The 16,640-nt window shown below is 40.5% G+C and overlaps 2 protein-coding genes across 7 annotated transcripts in view; both read left to right on the top strand.

Annotated features, from left to right (window-relative positions):
* The first annotated feature begins 3,314 nt into the window (after positions 1 to 3,314).
* LOC307162680 (putative thiopurine S-methyltransferase) lies at positions 3,315 to 10,520 on the top strand. 4 transcript variants are annotated; one of them, XM_079878185.1, is made up of 9 exons: positions 3,315 to 3,471; positions 4,270 to 4,393; positions 5,807 to 5,899; positions 5,981 to 6,113; positions 9,059 to 9,111; positions 9,185 to 9,259; positions 9,354 to 9,439; positions 9,539 to 9,583; positions 9,696 to 10,520. In XM_079878185.1, the coding sequence occupies exons 2-9, from the start codon at positions 4,299 to 4,301 to the stop codon at positions 9,812 to 9,814; spliced, it is 699 nt and encodes a 232-aa protein (XP_079734311.1). In that variant the 5' UTR covers positions 3,315 to 3,471; positions 4,270 to 4,298; the 3' UTR covers positions 9,815 to 10,520. The 4 variants fall into 4 exon arrangements, with proteins under 4 accessions (XP_079734311.1, XP_079734309.1, XP_079734310.1 ...); XM_079878183.1 differs by having other exon boundaries at positions 4,267 to 4,393; XM_079878184.1 differs by having other exon boundaries at positions 3,316 to 3,466.
* A 527-nt stretch (positions 10,521 to 11,047) lies between these two features.
* Positions 11,048 to 16,640, top strand: part of ext1c (exostoses (multiple) 1c) — a 78,116-nt gene continuing 72,523 nt past the window's right edge. Inside the window, exon 1 of one of the 3 annotated variants that reach the window (XM_079878118.1) lies at positions 11,048 to 11,227. The gene's annotated coding sequence lies outside the window, so the exon portion shown is untranslated. Of the gene's footprint in view, positions 11,228 to 11,267; positions 11,545 to 11,738; positions 11,996 to 16,640 lie in introns of those variants that run through there. The other 2 variants (XM_079878120.1, XM_079878119.1) reach the window with 2 other exon arrangements.

The following is a 16,640-nucleotide window of genomic DNA, read 5'->3' as shown; positions in this document are numbered from 1 at the left end:
GAAACCTCTCGTTCTCCTGCCACTGCAACAAATTAAATGTATATTAAACCAGTTATGGGGAAAAGCCCAGTTTTCATGGCTCATATTGTTTTCATTACAGCAAATTGACATTTAACATCCTGAATCGCCTTTTGTGAGCGTTTTATTGAGGTCTTGAAGCCAGAGTCTCTCAGTATTCCTTTGAAAAGTCAAGCTGAGTAAATCACTGGCTCAGAATAATACATCAAAGTCCTTCATGATGGCCACCGGGCCAGGAGAACGAAGTTATTAAGCCGTAATTATCTCCTGATGTCTGCCAACCGTACGAGCTGATGTTCAGAAACAGATGCTTTCCCGAATGCTCTTAGCGTAGACGACGCATTCGTTTTTCACCTCTTTAAACTGCAAACTAATGATACTGATTTTGCTTCTGCAAAAAAAAACAACAACAAAAAAAAAACTTGCAAACCTGAAGCAAACAGTGACAGACTGTTAAAGAACAACATTACAGTTTTTACTATGAACTCCAGGCTAAAGGAATTGCCATGCCAGGGTCCTGGAGAGGAGAGTTCGGCTGATAGTAGAACCTCGGATTCAGGAGGAACAGTGTGGTTTCCGGACACACACTTCATGGGAGTTTGCCCAACCAATCCACATGTGCTTTGTGGATTTGCAGAAGGCATTCGACTGTGTTCCTCAAGGTCCTGTGGAGGGTGCTCTGGGAGTCCGGGGCCCTTTGTACGGCCGGAACAGGAGCTTGGCTTGCATTGTCGGCTGTAATACTGGATGACCAGCTGACCTTCACAGAGCACATCTCAAAGACAGCTCGATCATGCACGTTTGCACTGCACAACATCAGGAAGATCAGGCCTTTCCTAACTGAGCATGCAGCACAACTCCTCGTCCAGGCCCTGGTCATCTCTAGGCTTGATCACTGCAATACTCTTCTGGCTCTTCATCATGTGCAACTAAAGCTCTACAGATGATCCAGAACGCTGCAGCTCATCTCGTCTTCAACACGTCACTCCTCTGTTCATCTCTCTGCACTGGCTACCTCTCGCTGCTCGCATCAAGCTCAAGGCATTGACGCTTCTTACAGATCTATCACAGGCTCAGCTCCTCCTACTTTCACTCACTCATACGAGTCTACATTCCTACCAGAAGCCTACGATCGGTCAACGAGCGACGTCTCGTGGTTCCATCACAGAGAGCCACAAAATCACTTTCCAGAACATTCTCATTCACAGTTCCCTGCTGGAGGAATGCTCTCCCGCCCTCATCCGGACTGCAGAATCCCTGACAACATTCAAAACACAGCTGAAAACCCATCTCTTCCGTGAGCACTTAACTTAACTAAAAAAAAAAATTAGTTTTTCCTTTTTTCCTTTAAAGCCTCGCTTGTCGGAATTATGCTACTCTGAACAACGCCTGAACTTCGTATTTTGAGCACTTCTTGCGTTGTTTTTGCCTCTTCACGATGACTCGCTTAATTTAGTCCTAATTTGTAAGTCGCTTTGGACAAAAGCGTCTGCTAAATGTAAATGTAACTCAGACTTGTGTCCGGTGCATGTTGGACTCCGGCAGGACTGCCCGTTGTCACCGGATCTGTTCATAATTTTTATGGACAGAATTTCTATGCGCAGGGCCGGAGGGGGTCAGGTTTGGGGACCACATGATTTCGTCTCTGCTCTTTGCGGATGATGTTGTCGTGTTGGACTCATCAGACCAGGACCTTCAGCATGCACTGGGACGGTTTGCAGCCGAGTGTGAAGCGGCTGGGATGAGAATCAGCACCTCCAAATCCGAGGCCATGGTCCTCAGTCGGAAAAGGGTGGCTTGCTAACTTCAGGTTGGTGGAGAGTTCCTGCCTCAAGTGGAGGAGTTCAAGTATGCCGGGATCTTGTTCACGAGTGAGGGAAGGATGGAACGGGAGATTGAGACGGATTGGTGCAGCTCCTGCTGTAATGCGGTCGATGTACCGGTCTGTCACGGTGAAGAAAGAGCTGAGCCGTAAGGCAAAGCTGTCGATTTACCGGTCAGTCTACATTCTCTCACATGGTCATGAGCTTTGGGTCAAGATCCCGGATACAGGCGGCCAACATGAGCTTTCTCCGCAGGGTGTCCGGGCGCTCCTGTAGAGAGAGTAGAGCCGCTGCTCCTCCACATCGAGAGGGTCAGCTGAGGTGGATCGGGCTTCTGTTCCGGACGCCTCCTGGACGCCTTCCCGGGGAGGTGTTCCGGGTGTGTCCCACCGGGAAGACCTAGGACACACTGTAGGGATTATGTCTCCCGGCTGGCCTGGGAACGCCTCGGAGTGTCTGGGGAGAGGGAGGTCCGGGCGTCTCTGCTTCGACTGCTGCCCCGGCCCCGGATAAGAGGAAGATGATGTATGGATGGATTAATAGGAGGAAATGAGAAAGACCTTATTCTTCTCCCTTCAGCAAATGGATATGCTCTTATAAATGCTTTTTACAACAATACTAAAAAATGTATAGAATAAGGTGGTTTTTCAGATCAATCTCTGGGACTGGGATAAAGTTATTTGTCTGTCATTATCGCTTTCACATAACTCCCTTTTTTATTTTATTTTAGTGAGGCAGCAAGGCCCCTTGATTTCAATCTTGTGATAAAACATATATATACTTATACATATACATATATTATGGATAACCTTTCACTGGTGAGAATATGTTGGTTTGTGTTTTTATGTATTAACTCTATATTAAAGGGTATTTTATTTTATTACATAACAAGAACAAGAACATAACATACATACACAGAGGATTACAGTGTATTCACTATTACCTGTTACATTTATAATAGCCTCGAAGGAAACAACAGAAAAAAGAGGGGAAAAACTATTCAGGGGAAAAGAAAAGGATTGTTAGGTTTATTATTTGTCCATTTTTGTATGTGTGTATATGATAATTTCATAAATAAATAAAAAAATGTTGCCCGTACTTTCATCATTTATTCATAACGCACATTATTATGTGAATATATGTTCTTCCACATTCAGGCCTTTCCTCCTTGTTTCTTTTTTTTTTTTTTTTTTTTTACGAACTTTAGTAGTATACAATATATCATATAGAATTTAAATCTTAATACATCCACACACACACAAAAAAAACAAAACATGCCAGAGTGTACAAATTGATTAATTAATAAAAAAACTGTATATTCATTCCAGACATGACTTTCTAGCTTTCTTGTTGACAATGTTCTCCAGACTGGTGCAATAATCCTTGCTCTCCTGAAGAAAATGAATAAAATCTGGCTTGGATCCTGACCATTTATTCTTGTAGATGATGTTTTCATCTCTCTGTGTGTATATCTATGATCCTAGCGACAGCCAGTGACGAAAGGCTGGGCCGCGCCACTGTGACGTGTGACGTCATGTCGGAAGCCACGCCCATCACGCACACACTCTTCCTGTTATGAAAGCGATCACGTGAGAAGCCGCACTTTTGGACGCTGAATTGGAAAAGTAAGGTAACAAACCAGAAATCTTATCAAACATTTACAGTGTCATCTGCAGATTCGAAGTAAATGTTGATTAACGTGTTCTGGCTGAGTATGCTCAGTGCTTTTTTACAGACACATAAAGATGTTTTAAATTTGTCTAACATTAATGTTTTTTATTGGCCACTGAAAGTCCTAATGAGTGTCTTTATCAGTCAGATGATGAATTTATTAAGGTCATAGTAATATTGTGTCAGTTTTAGCACGAACATGATGTAACAATTAAAAGATGACATGATACACTATGCTTTGTCATCGCTCTTCAGTGTAACTATACAGTAGATCATGTGGTTTCGCACTGGTTCTTTTGTAACAGTTTTGGTAATGAATGTAGTGTATAGTAGTTACATTTGACATTGCAAATCACCTCACACAAATTGATTATTGCACAAAAGTGACTAATCAAACATTGAAATGTATTAATATTGAATTGTGTTGACCCAACAGTATGCACCATTATCAACTCAATGACATTGACTGAATAGTAAAATGAAGCATTTGTAATGCAGAAACAGCAGTAGAAGTGTACTTTATTAGTCTGGATGTTATTCTCCTTATCTTGCATAGTTTAGTTCATGCTTTTTGAGTATGAGTGCATGTAATGCAACCCGTCTAACTTGATAAACGTGGGCGATAGTAGCTTGATTAGATGCACAACATTTGACGTCAACAACAGCGTTTTTTAAATGCTCATCAGCCTATTTATTTTGCTCTCTTAACTTATGCATGATTATGTCTAATTTGTGTTTTATTGTTTGCACATAGCAGCTGTCTGCTACCCTGACGAGAAGAGAGGAATGTCTGCTCAGGCGACCCGGGTCTTGGCTTTGTCCGAGTGGGAGGACCGGTGGAAGGAAGGAAGAATTGGTTTTCACAGAAGTGAAGTGCACAAGTAATCACACACTGATCACTACTGACACTATAATCATGCACGTTAAAGAGGACAACATTATGCTATCTCTCTTTAGTGTGTAATGTTGCTGTTTGAGGATGATCTTCTCTATATCAGTAGGCATGTTTCCATTAAAGATTTGCGCAAAACTTTTGCGATTTTTTTTTTTTTTTCTTCTAAATATTGATAAAAAAACTATTGCGATGTTATGCGACTAAAACGTCATTTTTTCCTCTCGCGATAAGTCATTCCAAAAATCATGACAAAGGACGTTGGTAAGTTTATATATATATATATATATATATATATCACAGCCACGTACTGCACTAGACATTATTATTATTAATGGAAGGGAATGTAGGCGTGTTATCCAAGCATTAATGGCAAGGAAAGACCCTTAGGCTATACTGTGAGCGGCACATATGAAGTGTTTCTGGGTGTTTCTCACTCATTTCTGTTCTGAGGTCTTGATTGTGGCATTTCTTTGAGGTGTAGAATCCAGTATTTCTGTAATTCTTCTGTCTTTTATGAATTTAATAAAGAGCTCTGTCTCGTATTCTGTCCAAACACACCGCGCATCCTAAGTCAGGTGACCTGTAAATGCGCAAAAACTGTTTCCATTGCAGTTTTGCGAAATATTCCTTTTTTGAATCGCCTGTAAAACCCCCTCATGCGAGCGCTAAAAACTTTTTTGCGATAAATGGGAGTTTTTGCGAAATTGACGTGTTTCCATTGGGCGCATATTCAATTCGCAATTTCAATTTGCGCAATTTGAAGGGTAATGGAAACGCGGCTAGTGTCAGTGTTTCTGAACTCCTGAAACGCCTCCATTGTATCTTGAGTTTCTTCTGGGAACGAACACGTCACAATATTCCTCATTATAATAATTCATGCGCAGAATAAAGGGGCGGGGCCTGGTTGAGTTAGTTAGTAGTGTGTTAAACTGGCGGTTATGGTAAGGGGCGGGACATTTCCCAAACACACTCGAAGCGCTCGACCAATCACAACACACTGCTCCAGCCGACCAATCAGAGCACAGTGTGCTTTTCAGAAGGAGGGGCTTCATAGAGACAGGAAGTAAACAGAGCGTTACTGACAGACTGGGAAGAGAGGAGCCGCAACAATGGAGAATATGAGGAAAATAATCAACATTCAAGCAGGAAAACATGTTCTAGTAGAGCCTGAAAACTACATCAAGACTGTAAAAGGACATAATAGGTCCTAGTCTTTAATACATCTCACATAACTCAATGATTTAGATGCCATCATGTGTTGCTTACGAATAAATAATGTTCATTTTTGAATTATCCATACATGTATAAAGGAGCCATAAAATGTCATCAATGTATTGTTTTACTCTGAATCTCTCACTTTCATTTGTTTCAATCCACCTTTTTTTGTACTTTTTGGAAGATTGCTGGAAAACAACTTGGACAAAGTTGTATGTGGACGAAAGGAGATCCGATTCTTCTTCCCACTGTGTGGAAAATCTGTAGACATGAAATGGTACGAGGTCTAAAGTCTGTTTCAATGAATAATGTTAAAGATCTTCCTAGCGCTCCCTAAAATGTTCATATTTCTTCTCAGGCTGGCTGATATGGGTCACACAGTTGTTGGAGTTGAAATTTCCGAAAAAGGAATTAAACAGTTCTTTGAAGAACAAGATCTTGCTTATAATGAAGAAGCAGTTCCAGCTATTCCCGGAGCAAAGCTTTTCAAGGTATCTGAAGCTCTCAAGTTTGTCATCCTTAGTGTTTGCCAATGATAGTTACAGGACCCATAAATCATACATCGAGTTACTGTCCTGCTAAAGATGTCGACCTCAATTCAAACACCCACGCGATCTTATTCCTAAATGACAGCAATTCGTCTAAGTCTAGCAAACCTTTGACTAGTGCAGTCACAGTGAACATTCATCGTTTGCAATGCCGCTGATCCAGAGAGAGCAGTTCTCATGAAAACGCTTCACGAACAGTCTTTTCAATCACATAGGATCATTATTTCAGTCTTAAAATCATTCAGATTATCACAGAAGTACTGGGATAAAAGTTTATAATTCGGATAAAAACCAAGCGGCAACCTCCCCGTCTCTCTCTTGAAACCAACACGGAAGTGAGTTAAACTGCAATTCATTAACTGGCCGCTTGGCCTGGCTGCAGAAGTGAGTCAAATCTGTATCTCCCTCATGTTAAAATTACCAACTTTACAGCAGAAAAAAACATGTTTACAGCCTGGTTCTCTCTGTGGCTTTGGTCTATACAGCTAATTTTGCCCTTCATAACAACTGTGAGGGGGGTGAATTTTTTTATAACTCATGCGTTTAGTTGATTAATATTTAAATTTAAGGGTGTGGCCACTTGAGTGACAGGTGGATTCCCACTGATGTCAATGCTAGCCGTTTGTCTGCTGTTACTAGCCGTCACTTCACCTCAGCAAGTGTTGCTGCTGAACTTGCCTTCTCTGCAGTGTTTGTACTATTTTACGGGATTATTTCATACAATTTAATACTTGGGTACAAAGCCCACGTCTTTGGATTCAGTCGTTGTCGTCGAGCATCGTTCGAGAGAACAACCAGCGCTGTATTTCAGTTGTTTTCCTCTGTGAACATGCACTAATGGATGTCTGACAATTTCGTTGCTTTTTGGGGTTTTCAAATTTAAAACGTCAATACAGGCTCGTTCGTTCTGCTCTCACGGAACAGATGGATTATAATATGCTTATGTACCGTCAGATGAAATCATGCAGGTGTCGGCGCTTTCTCCGTCCGTGCTATAAATGCACATCCATGAATGAGCGCGGATTTTCTAGCGCATTTACTTGCACTTCAAAGGCAATATATCTATGGTTTAACGGTTTAACCCATTTGAGAGGCGGCCAAAATCAGAATTTAAAATGGACTGAATAAGCTCTCTACGAACTTTAGCGATGCCGCGCTGACGGACCATGAAAGAGTGACGGACATGCACATAAATCACTGTCACACACAAACACTCTCGAAGTAATACACAGTCTCACTTGTAGCCATGTATTTTAACTATTATAATATTTCAAAGGGCAAAAACAGGAACTTTTAATTGGCTTTACATCATCAGCTAACTCGATCACGTCGAGCTAGGTGATTTCAGATAGCCAGGCTCATATCTATGACCAGGCTCCTCAGCTCCACCAGAGAATGTCTAATATGGCGAGAAGTTTCACTCTCAGTAAACTTCCGGCTTCTGAACTGGTTGCAGTTCCACTCTGATTCCATATGAGGGCGCTCACAGGACGAGTGCAGAATGAATGGAGCGCTATGGCGCTATACCAATAAAAATCCACTTTTCTCAGGATATAATTTTTTGTCTAGTAATTTGAATGTTGTATTCGAAAGGAGATGCAAAGAAATTACAAATTGCTGGGTGTTAGATTTTTTTGAGTCACTTATTTGCTTTAAAAAGTCTTTTAAAGTGTAAATGACGTCATACACATGTATGACCAGAGATACTGCTTTACGGCAATCCTTCAGTCACTCTGAGTTCGCGCTCGGCACTTTCTTTTCTCTCGAGGCATCGACAACACAGCTGACACAGGTAAACACACGTGCTAGAAGAGTTTTTGTTTTGTTTGTTTCTGGTCCCGCTGCGGATGACACGATGCCATCAAGCGGTATCTCTGGTCGTAATCAGTCCTTCACTGACCAATCAGCGTTCATTAGCAGAATGCTAGCATGTTATGGGCAACAACTCAACCTGTAAGAAATCAAAAGGACATAAGTACTCGTTCATTCAACTTTCGACCTAAAACCCATGTTGAACTTGCAAAACCTACAATCAAATCTGAGATTTCTCAACGGCAATCGGGTGAAAGAGACAAATTTAGCCGTCTAGCCCCATAGACTCCCATTCATTTTGCACTCATGCCGATCGCCCCCAGTGGAACCCTGGTGGTACTACAACCAAAATTCGGTACAATAGAGCTTAATAGGGAGTGGCCAGGCTCTCCGTAGACGGGCTCTGGCTCCACTCACGCCCCGCCTGTTTGCCTATTTTCTGTTATCCGGGAGTGACGCAAGGCCAAGATGGCGACGGACGGCTCCGCCCACTTTAGGCTTCAAAAATGCTCTTCAGAAACCTACGGGTGACGTCACGGACACTACGTTCATATTTTTTTACAGTCTATGATAAAAACACTGATGTGTACGGTACTGATTCATCCGGGACTGAAACAAGTGAAGTCTCTATGAGTGAGTCATTGAATCATTCATTCAAAATATTTGTTCAAAAACACTGATTCATTCAGCAATGAAACATGTCTTTATAAGCGAGTCATTGAATCATTCATTCAAAAAGATTTATTTATTTTTTAAAAATACATTAAAAAGTATCTTTGAATATGCGAGACTTCCGATTCATTTTCCTCTATAGGTAAATAACTAGAATAATAAAAAAGTGAAGTAAATGTGCTGTAAACCAGTATGTTTGTGACTGGTACAGGTAAAATAACTGGAAGCGAGTGACACTGAGTCCTGCACATGCGAGTAAGGCTGCTCGTACATTAAACGAATGCGCTGGATTGTTATGATGGCTTTCCTCAGATTAATACAGACGGATGATCCCAGTGCTTCCACACACGGCGTGATGTTTCTGTGTCACGCTCTCCCAACTAATGCATTTTCCCTGTTCTCAGAGCGCGGATGGAAAGATCTCCATCTATCAGTGTGATTTATTCAAGTTCTCCAGGTGCGTTTTATACTTATTTCAGATGATAAAGTGTAACATGAAGCACATTTAAACGTCTCTCTTGGTCTCTCAGTGCCGTTGCAGGAAAGTTCGGAGGGATTTGGGATCGAGGAGGACTGGTGGCCATAAACCCATGTGACAGGGAAAAGTACGTATTAAATAAATCAACATTTCACATCCATTTATTTATTTATGGTTTAAGTGGGATTGTATTTTGAATAGATGCGCCCTTTGTCCCAAAGGTACGGCTCTCTCCTTGTTTCTTTAATGAACAATGACTGCAGATATCTGGTGGACACAGTGGAATACAATCCCGAGCCGTACGAAGGTAACATTAGGAAAGAAACGCATTATTATTATGCATTATAAAGCACATGTGTTTAGTTTATAGTATTTGATCTTTTCTGTCGCCACATTTGACATGCAGGTCCACCATTTTTAGTATTAGAAGAGGATTTAAAAAATATGTTCGGTGAGTTTTTGGTCACTGTTCTGACACACATCATCTTACCCATTTCATTCAGATGTTTTTGCTATTACAGAGCTTTTATTTCTAGATCATTGCCGTGTCTGTCATATTTCAGGAGGACACTGCATTATCGAGCTAGTCCAGGCTATAGACGGCTTTGAGGAAAGGCACAGATCATGGGGACTGGATTCACTGACGGAGAAAGTCTACCTTCTGTCTGCAAAAGCACAATGATCAATCTCTACATCAGCCGGAGCGTGATTCAGGAAAATGCATAGGGTTAATGGAAGACGAATTGCATTTTTTTCTATTTTCATAAAAGTAACCTGAAAGTTTTATATTTCATACGTAATGCAAAATATTTTAATAAATCATTAATGAATTATTTTTCAAATATGTAGTGTTTATTTCATAACTGGATGAGTGTGTGTTGCCTGCAGTGAGTGTGTGATGTGAGTTCTCAGTTTGAGCACAAGAGGGCAGTAGTTTGATATTTTCACGACACACACAAGCTTCCAGTGCACACACACACACACACACACACACATACAACAAGAGTTTAAGAATAACATAACAAATATAGAAGTATAAAGACACAGTTAGGTTTAGTCATTCTATAAATTTAAAGATTATGAACATTTTATTAATTAAATATCAACTGAGTTTTCAAACTCAGAGTGAATCTTATTTATCCGGTTATTTTATTGTATAAAAAAAAACAACAACAATGTGCAACTACTACTGGAGTTCTGGACATTACGAGATTTGTAATCAGTGGTATTTTACACAAATTAACATATTGTTAAGATATTGGTATTTTTATTCAGTGCATGTGGGTTCAAATACTGTGGATAAAAGCGTCTGTTGAATAAATGTAAATGCTGAAATGTGTGTTGCCTGTAAACAAGCAAGAATTATTTTCTGTTCTGTTTAAATCTGTAAAAAAATAAAAAAAAAATAAAAAATTGTTTTCCAAATATATTTATCTTAAAGGTACAGAAAGATATAATAATGGCACGGTAAAGAATCATTAAAGAGAAATGAAGGCATTATTATTATTCCATGCTCAAAAATCAGTGTAAAGACACTATGCTGCATTAAAGCCAGACTGAATTAGCATCAATGTATACAGTTTTAATTTCTGTGTTCGTGCATTTATGCCTCTTATGAGCAGCCTAAATGCCGCCTCAGAAGCGTCACTGCTCCACCTTTACCGTGTAAATTAGATTATTTTATTATTTTAGATTAGGACTCTCATCTTTAACCAACATTGTAATGATCTCTCTCTCTCTCTCTTTTTTTTAAAATGAAACACAAACACTTTGGTAAATAGTTTGTTAACCTTCGAGGTCTCGTGTGTTTGACCGCGAGAGCACCGCTGGCCAGATGTGCTCCTGTTTACTTTAAATATAGCTCGTGCTGAGGCACCCCGAGTCTCTCAGCCAATCACGAGCGCCGGGGGGCGGGGTCGACTGGAATGTTGTGGATGCGAGAAAATGAACAATGTAGCCCCATAAACTGATGCTGTATCGGGGAATATCAATGCGCATGAACTGTAAACCCACAGCGCGAGATGCTTGATTTGGGGATTCGGGTGCGATTGAACAGGATTTGTGGAGAAACACTGAGCGTCTGCTGAAGTTCAGGGTGAGGCACTGTCTGTTATACACAATATAACTGCGTTGCATTGTGCATCTGCATCGTATTAATGCTTATGATTTCATGCGATTTTTAATCATCAATATCACGCTATTCCGGGGAACTTCAATGTTTGCGGCCGCGCGCACTGAATCCACCCCAAGGGCACTGCGACTATTGTTTCCTTGTCATATTTCATACACAAGGCATCGACAGCTCCCATCCACCAGCTCGCTAAAATATGAACGTGTCTGCTGGCGTTTCAGTGCGTAATAATGACAACATGTACAGTCTCATTCATCCACATGATCTGACGCGCAATCAAGGTAAGAAACCCCACATTATTATCGCGGAGCAACGCCTCTTGGAAGCGATAACGCAAACAAACCAGCCTCGGGATAATTGTAGCCCGAATGGGATATTAATATTTGCTCAGATATGCTTCTGTATCATTAAAGAGAGGGAGGAGGTGTGAGATTACGCGCGCGCACGGTTGCGCGAGTCTCTCTGTAACTCAATCAGCTTGTTGAGCTGGGAAAGCGAGAAGACACGCGCTTCAGATGCGAGTGTGTGTGTGTGTGTGTGTGTGACAGACGGGGTTTGCGCTGCGGTTCAGGGCTGGTCTGTGTGGCACGAGGGTTTGTGCATCACGTAATAGTGTGCTGGTGAAAACAAGCACAGCCGTTTGACAGAGAGAAGAGAAGAGGAAGCATTTCGCATCGGGAGTGATGATGATGATGATGAAGCCATAACGAGGGGCCAACGTCATAATAACAGGTAACGCACTTAATCCGACCTTTGCGCGAGACATAACCAAGAGAGTGCCGCATATAAACAAGCAGAAATGAAGCAATGGTAAATATTGATTAAATTCAAACTGCGCAGACATGACCAATATTTAGCGATTTAAACTTTTAAATGTTATAATCTGAGTGAGAATAAAATGTTGAGTAGTATTTTATATTTTTATATTTAAAAAGCATTATATTAAGTAAAATAATATATGAATCTAAAAATTACAAAACCGTATATTGCTTAATTTAGGCTACTAATACTAAAACATACTTTTTAAAATACTTTTTAAATATTAAATTAAATCATCAGATCGTCATTCATTCTTGACAGTTTAAATTCAGTAATGTTTACAATGTATATATATATATTAATTATTTACACATACATGACAGAATGAATGACAGAATTATTTAGGTAGTTAGTTTCTAGGACTGGAACAAAATCTAGAATGAAAGCACCGTAAATACAAGACAAACCTAACAAACAAGAGATGTAGTGTGTGTGTAGAAGAGATGTAGTGTGTGTGTAGAAGAAATGTAGTGTGTGTGTTGAAGAGATGTAGTGTGTGTGTTGAAGAGATTTTGAAGAGATGTAGTGTGTGTGTAGAAGAAATGTAGTGTGTGTGTAGAAGAGATGTAGTGTGTATGTTGAAGAGATGTAGTGTGTGTGTTGAAGGGATGTAGTGTGTGTGTGTGTGTGTGTGTGTTGAAGAAATGTAGTGTGTGTGCTGAAGAGATGTGTGTATGTTGAAGAGATGTAGTGTGTGTGTTGAAGGGATGTAGTGTCTGTGTTGAAGAGATGTAGTGTGTGTGTGTGTGTGTGTGTGTGTGTGTGTGTGTGTGTGTGTGTGTGTTGAAGAAATGTAGTGTGTGTGTTGAAGAGATGTAGTGTGTGTGTTGAAGAGATGTAGTGTGTGTGTGTTGAAGAGATGTAGTGTGTGTGTTGAAGAGATGTGTGTATGTTGAAGAGATGTAGTGTGTGTGTTGAAGAGATCTAGTGTGTGTGTTGAAGAGATGTAGTGTGTGTGTGTGTTGAAGAGATGTAGTGTGTGTGTGTAGAAGAAATGTAGTGTGTGTGTTGAAGAGACGTAGTGTGTGTGTTGAAGAGATGTAGTGTGTGTGTAGAAGAAATGTAGTGTGTGTGTTGAAGAGATGTAGTGTGTGTTGAAGAGATGTAGTGTGTGTGTTGAAGAGATGTGTGTATGTTGAAGAGATGTAGTGTGTGTGTTGAAGAGATCTAGTGTGTGTGTGTTGAAGAGATGTAGTGTGTGTGTGTGTTGAAGAGATGTAGTGTGTGTGTGTGTGTTGAAGAGATGTAGTGTGTGTGTTGAAGGGATGTAGTGTGTGTGTTGAAGAGATGTAGTGTGTGTGTAGAAGAAATGTAGTGTGTGTGTTGAAGAGATGTAGTGTGTGTGTGTTGAAGAGATGTAGTGTGTGTGTTGAAGAGATGTAGTGTGTATGTTGAAGCGATGTAGTGTGTGTGTTGAAGGGATGTAGTGTGTGTGTGTGTGTGTGTGTGTGTGTGTGTGTGTGTGTTGAAGAAATGTAGTGTGTGTGTGTGTAGAAGAAATGTAGTGTGTGTGTTGAAGAGATGTAGTGTGTGTGTTGAAGAGATGTAGTGTGTGTGTTGAAGAGATGTAGTGTGTGTGTTGAAGAGATGTAGTGTGTGTGTGTGTGTGTGTGTGTGTGTGTGTGTGTGTGTGTGTGTGTGTGTGTGTGTGTGTTGAAGAAATGTAGTGTGTGTGTTGAAGAGATGTGTGTGTAGAAGAGATGTAGTGTGTGTGTGTTGAAGAGATGTAGTGTGTGTGTGTTGAAGATATGTAGTGTGTGTGTGTTGAAGAGATGTGTGTGTGTTGAAGAGATGTAGTGTGTGTAGAAGAGATGTGTGTATGTTGAAGAGATGTGTATATGTTGAAGAGATGTAGTGTGTGTGTTGAAGAGATGTGTGTGTGTGTAGAAGAGATGTGTATGTTGAAGAGATGTGTGTATGTTGAAGAGATGTAGTGTGTGTTGAAGAGATGTAGTGTGTGTATGTTGAAGAGATGTAGTGTGTGTGTTGAAGAGATGTGTGTATGTTGAAGAGATGTAGTGTGTGTTGAAGAGATGTAGTGTGTGTTGAAGAGATGTAATGTGTGTGTGTTGAAGAGATGTAGTGTGTGTTGAAGAGATGTAGTGTGTGTGTATGTAGTGTGTATGTTGAAGAGATGTAGTGTGTGTTGAAGAGATGTAGTGTGTGTTGAAGAGATGTAATGTGTGTGTGTTGAAGAGATGTAGTGTGTGTTGAAGAGATGTAGTGTGTGTTGAAGAGATGTAGTGTGTGTGTATGTAGTGTGTATGTTGAAGAGATTTAGTGTGTGTTGAAGAGATGTAGTGTGTGTTGAAGAGATGTAGTGTGTGTTGAAGAGATGTAATGTGTGTGTGTTGAAGAGATGTAGTGTGTGTGTATGTAGTGTGTATGTTGAAGAGATGTAGTGTGTGTTGAAGAGATGTAGTGTGTGTTGAAGAGATGTAATGTGTGTGTGTTGAAGAGATGTAGTGTGTGTTGAAGAGATGTAGTGTGTGTTGAAGAGATGTAGTGTGTGTGTATGTAGTGTGTTTGTTGAAGAGATGTAGTGTGTATATAGTGTGTGTGTTGAAGAGATGTAGTGTGTGTGTTGAAGAGATGAAGTGTGTGTAGAAAAGATTTAGTGTGTGTTGAAGAGATGTAGTGTGTGTGTGTTGAAGAGATGTAGTGTGTGTGTTGAAGAGATGAAGTGTGTGTTGAAGAGATGTAGTGTGTGTGTGTTGAAGAGATGTAGTGTGTGTGTGTTGAAGAGATGTAGTGTGTATGTAGTGTGTGTGTTGAAGAGATGTAGTGTGTGTGTGTTGAAGAGATGTAGTGTGTGTGTTGTAGAGATGTAGTGTGTGTGTGTTGAAGAGATGTAGTGTGTGTGTTGAAGAGATGTAGTGTGTGTTGAAGAGATGTAGTGTGTGTGTTGAAGAGATGTAGTGTGTGTGTTGAAGAGATGTAGTGTGTGTGTTGAAGAGATGAAGTGTGTGTTGAAGAGATTTAGTGTGTGTTGAAGAGATGTAGTGTGTGTGTTGAAGAGATGTAGTGTGTGTGTGTTGAAGATATGTAGTGTGTGCTGAAGAGATGTAGTGTGTGTGTAGAAGAGATGTAGTGTGTGTGTTGAAGAGATGAAGTGTGTGTTGAAGAGATGTAGTGTGTGTGTGTTGAAGAGATGAAGTGTGTGTAGAAGAGATGAAGTGTGTGTTGAAGAGATGTAGTGTGTGTTGAAGAGATGTAGTGTGTGTTGAAGAGATGTAGTGTGTGTGTGTTGAAGAGATGTAGTGTGTGTTGAAGAGATGAAGTGTGTGTTGAAGAGATGTAGTGTGTGTGTTGAAGAGATGTAGTGTGTGTTGAAGAGATGTAGTGTGTGTGTTGAAGAGATGTAGTGTGTGTTGAAGAGATGTAGTGTGTGTGTGTTGAAGAGATGTAGTGTGTGTGTTGAAGAGATGTAGTGTGTGTGTTGAAGAGATGAAGTGTGTGTTGAAGAGATGTAGTGTGTGTTGAAGAGATGTAGTGTGTGTGTTGAAGAGATGTAGTGTGTGTGTGTTGAAGAGATGTAGTGTGTGTGTTGAAGAGATGTAGTGTGTGTGTTGAAGAGATGAAGTGTGTGTTGAAGAGATGTAGTGTGTGTTGAAGAGATGTAGTGTGTGTGTTGAAGAGATGTAGTGTGTGTGTTGAAGAGATGAAGTGTGTGTTGAAGAGATGTAGTGTATGTTGAAGAGATGTAGTGTGTGTGTTGAAGAGATGTAGTGTGTGTTGAAGAGATGTAGTGTGTGTTGAAGAGATGTAGTGTGTGTGTTGAAGAGATGTAGTGTGTGTGTTGAAGAGAAGTGTGTTGAAGAGATGTAGTGTGTGTGTAGAAGAGATGTAGTGTGTGTGTTGAAGAGATGAAGTGTGTGTTGAAGAGAGTGTGTTGAAGAGATGTAGTGTGTGTGTTGAAGAGATGAAGTGTGTGTTGAAGAGATGTAGTGTGTGTTGAATAGATGTAGTGTGTGTGTTGAAGAGATGAAGTGTGTGTTGAAGAGATGTAGTGTGTGTGTGTGTTGAAGAGATGTAGTGTGTGTGTTGAAGAGATGAAGTGTGTGTTGAAGAGATGTAGTGTGTGTGTGTTGAAGAGATGTAGTGTGTGTGTTGAAGAGATGTTGTGTGTGTTGAAGAGATGTAGTGTGTGTGTTGAAGAGATGTAGTGTGTGTTGAAGAGATGTAGTGTGTGTGTTGAAGAGATGTAGTGTGTGTGTTGAAGAGATGAAGTGTGTGTTGAAGAGATGAAGTGTGTGTTGAAAAGATGTAGTGTGTGTGTGTTGAAGAGATGTAGTGTGTGTGTTGAAGAGATGAAGTGTGTGTTGAAGAGATGAAGTGTGTGTTGTAGAGATGTAGTGTGTGTGTGTTGAAGAGATGTAGTGTGTGTTGAAGAGATGTAGTGTGTGTGTTGAAGAGATGTAGTGTGTGTTGAAGAGATGTAGTGTGTGTGTTGAAGAGATGTAGTGTGTGTGTTGAAGAGATGAAGTGTGTGTTGAAGAGATGAAGTGTGTGTTGAAGAGATGTAGTGTGTGTGTTGAAGAGATGTAGTGTGTGTGTT

The sequence above is a fragment of the Squalius cephalus genome (genome assembly GCF_949319135.1).
Source record: "Squalius cephalus genome assembly, chromosome: 8".
Classification (NCBI taxonomy): Eukaryota; Metazoa; Chordata; class Actinopteri; order Cypriniformes; family Leuciscidae; genus Squalius; species Squalius cephalus.
This window is presented reverse-complemented; position numbering and strand designations above follow the sequence as displayed.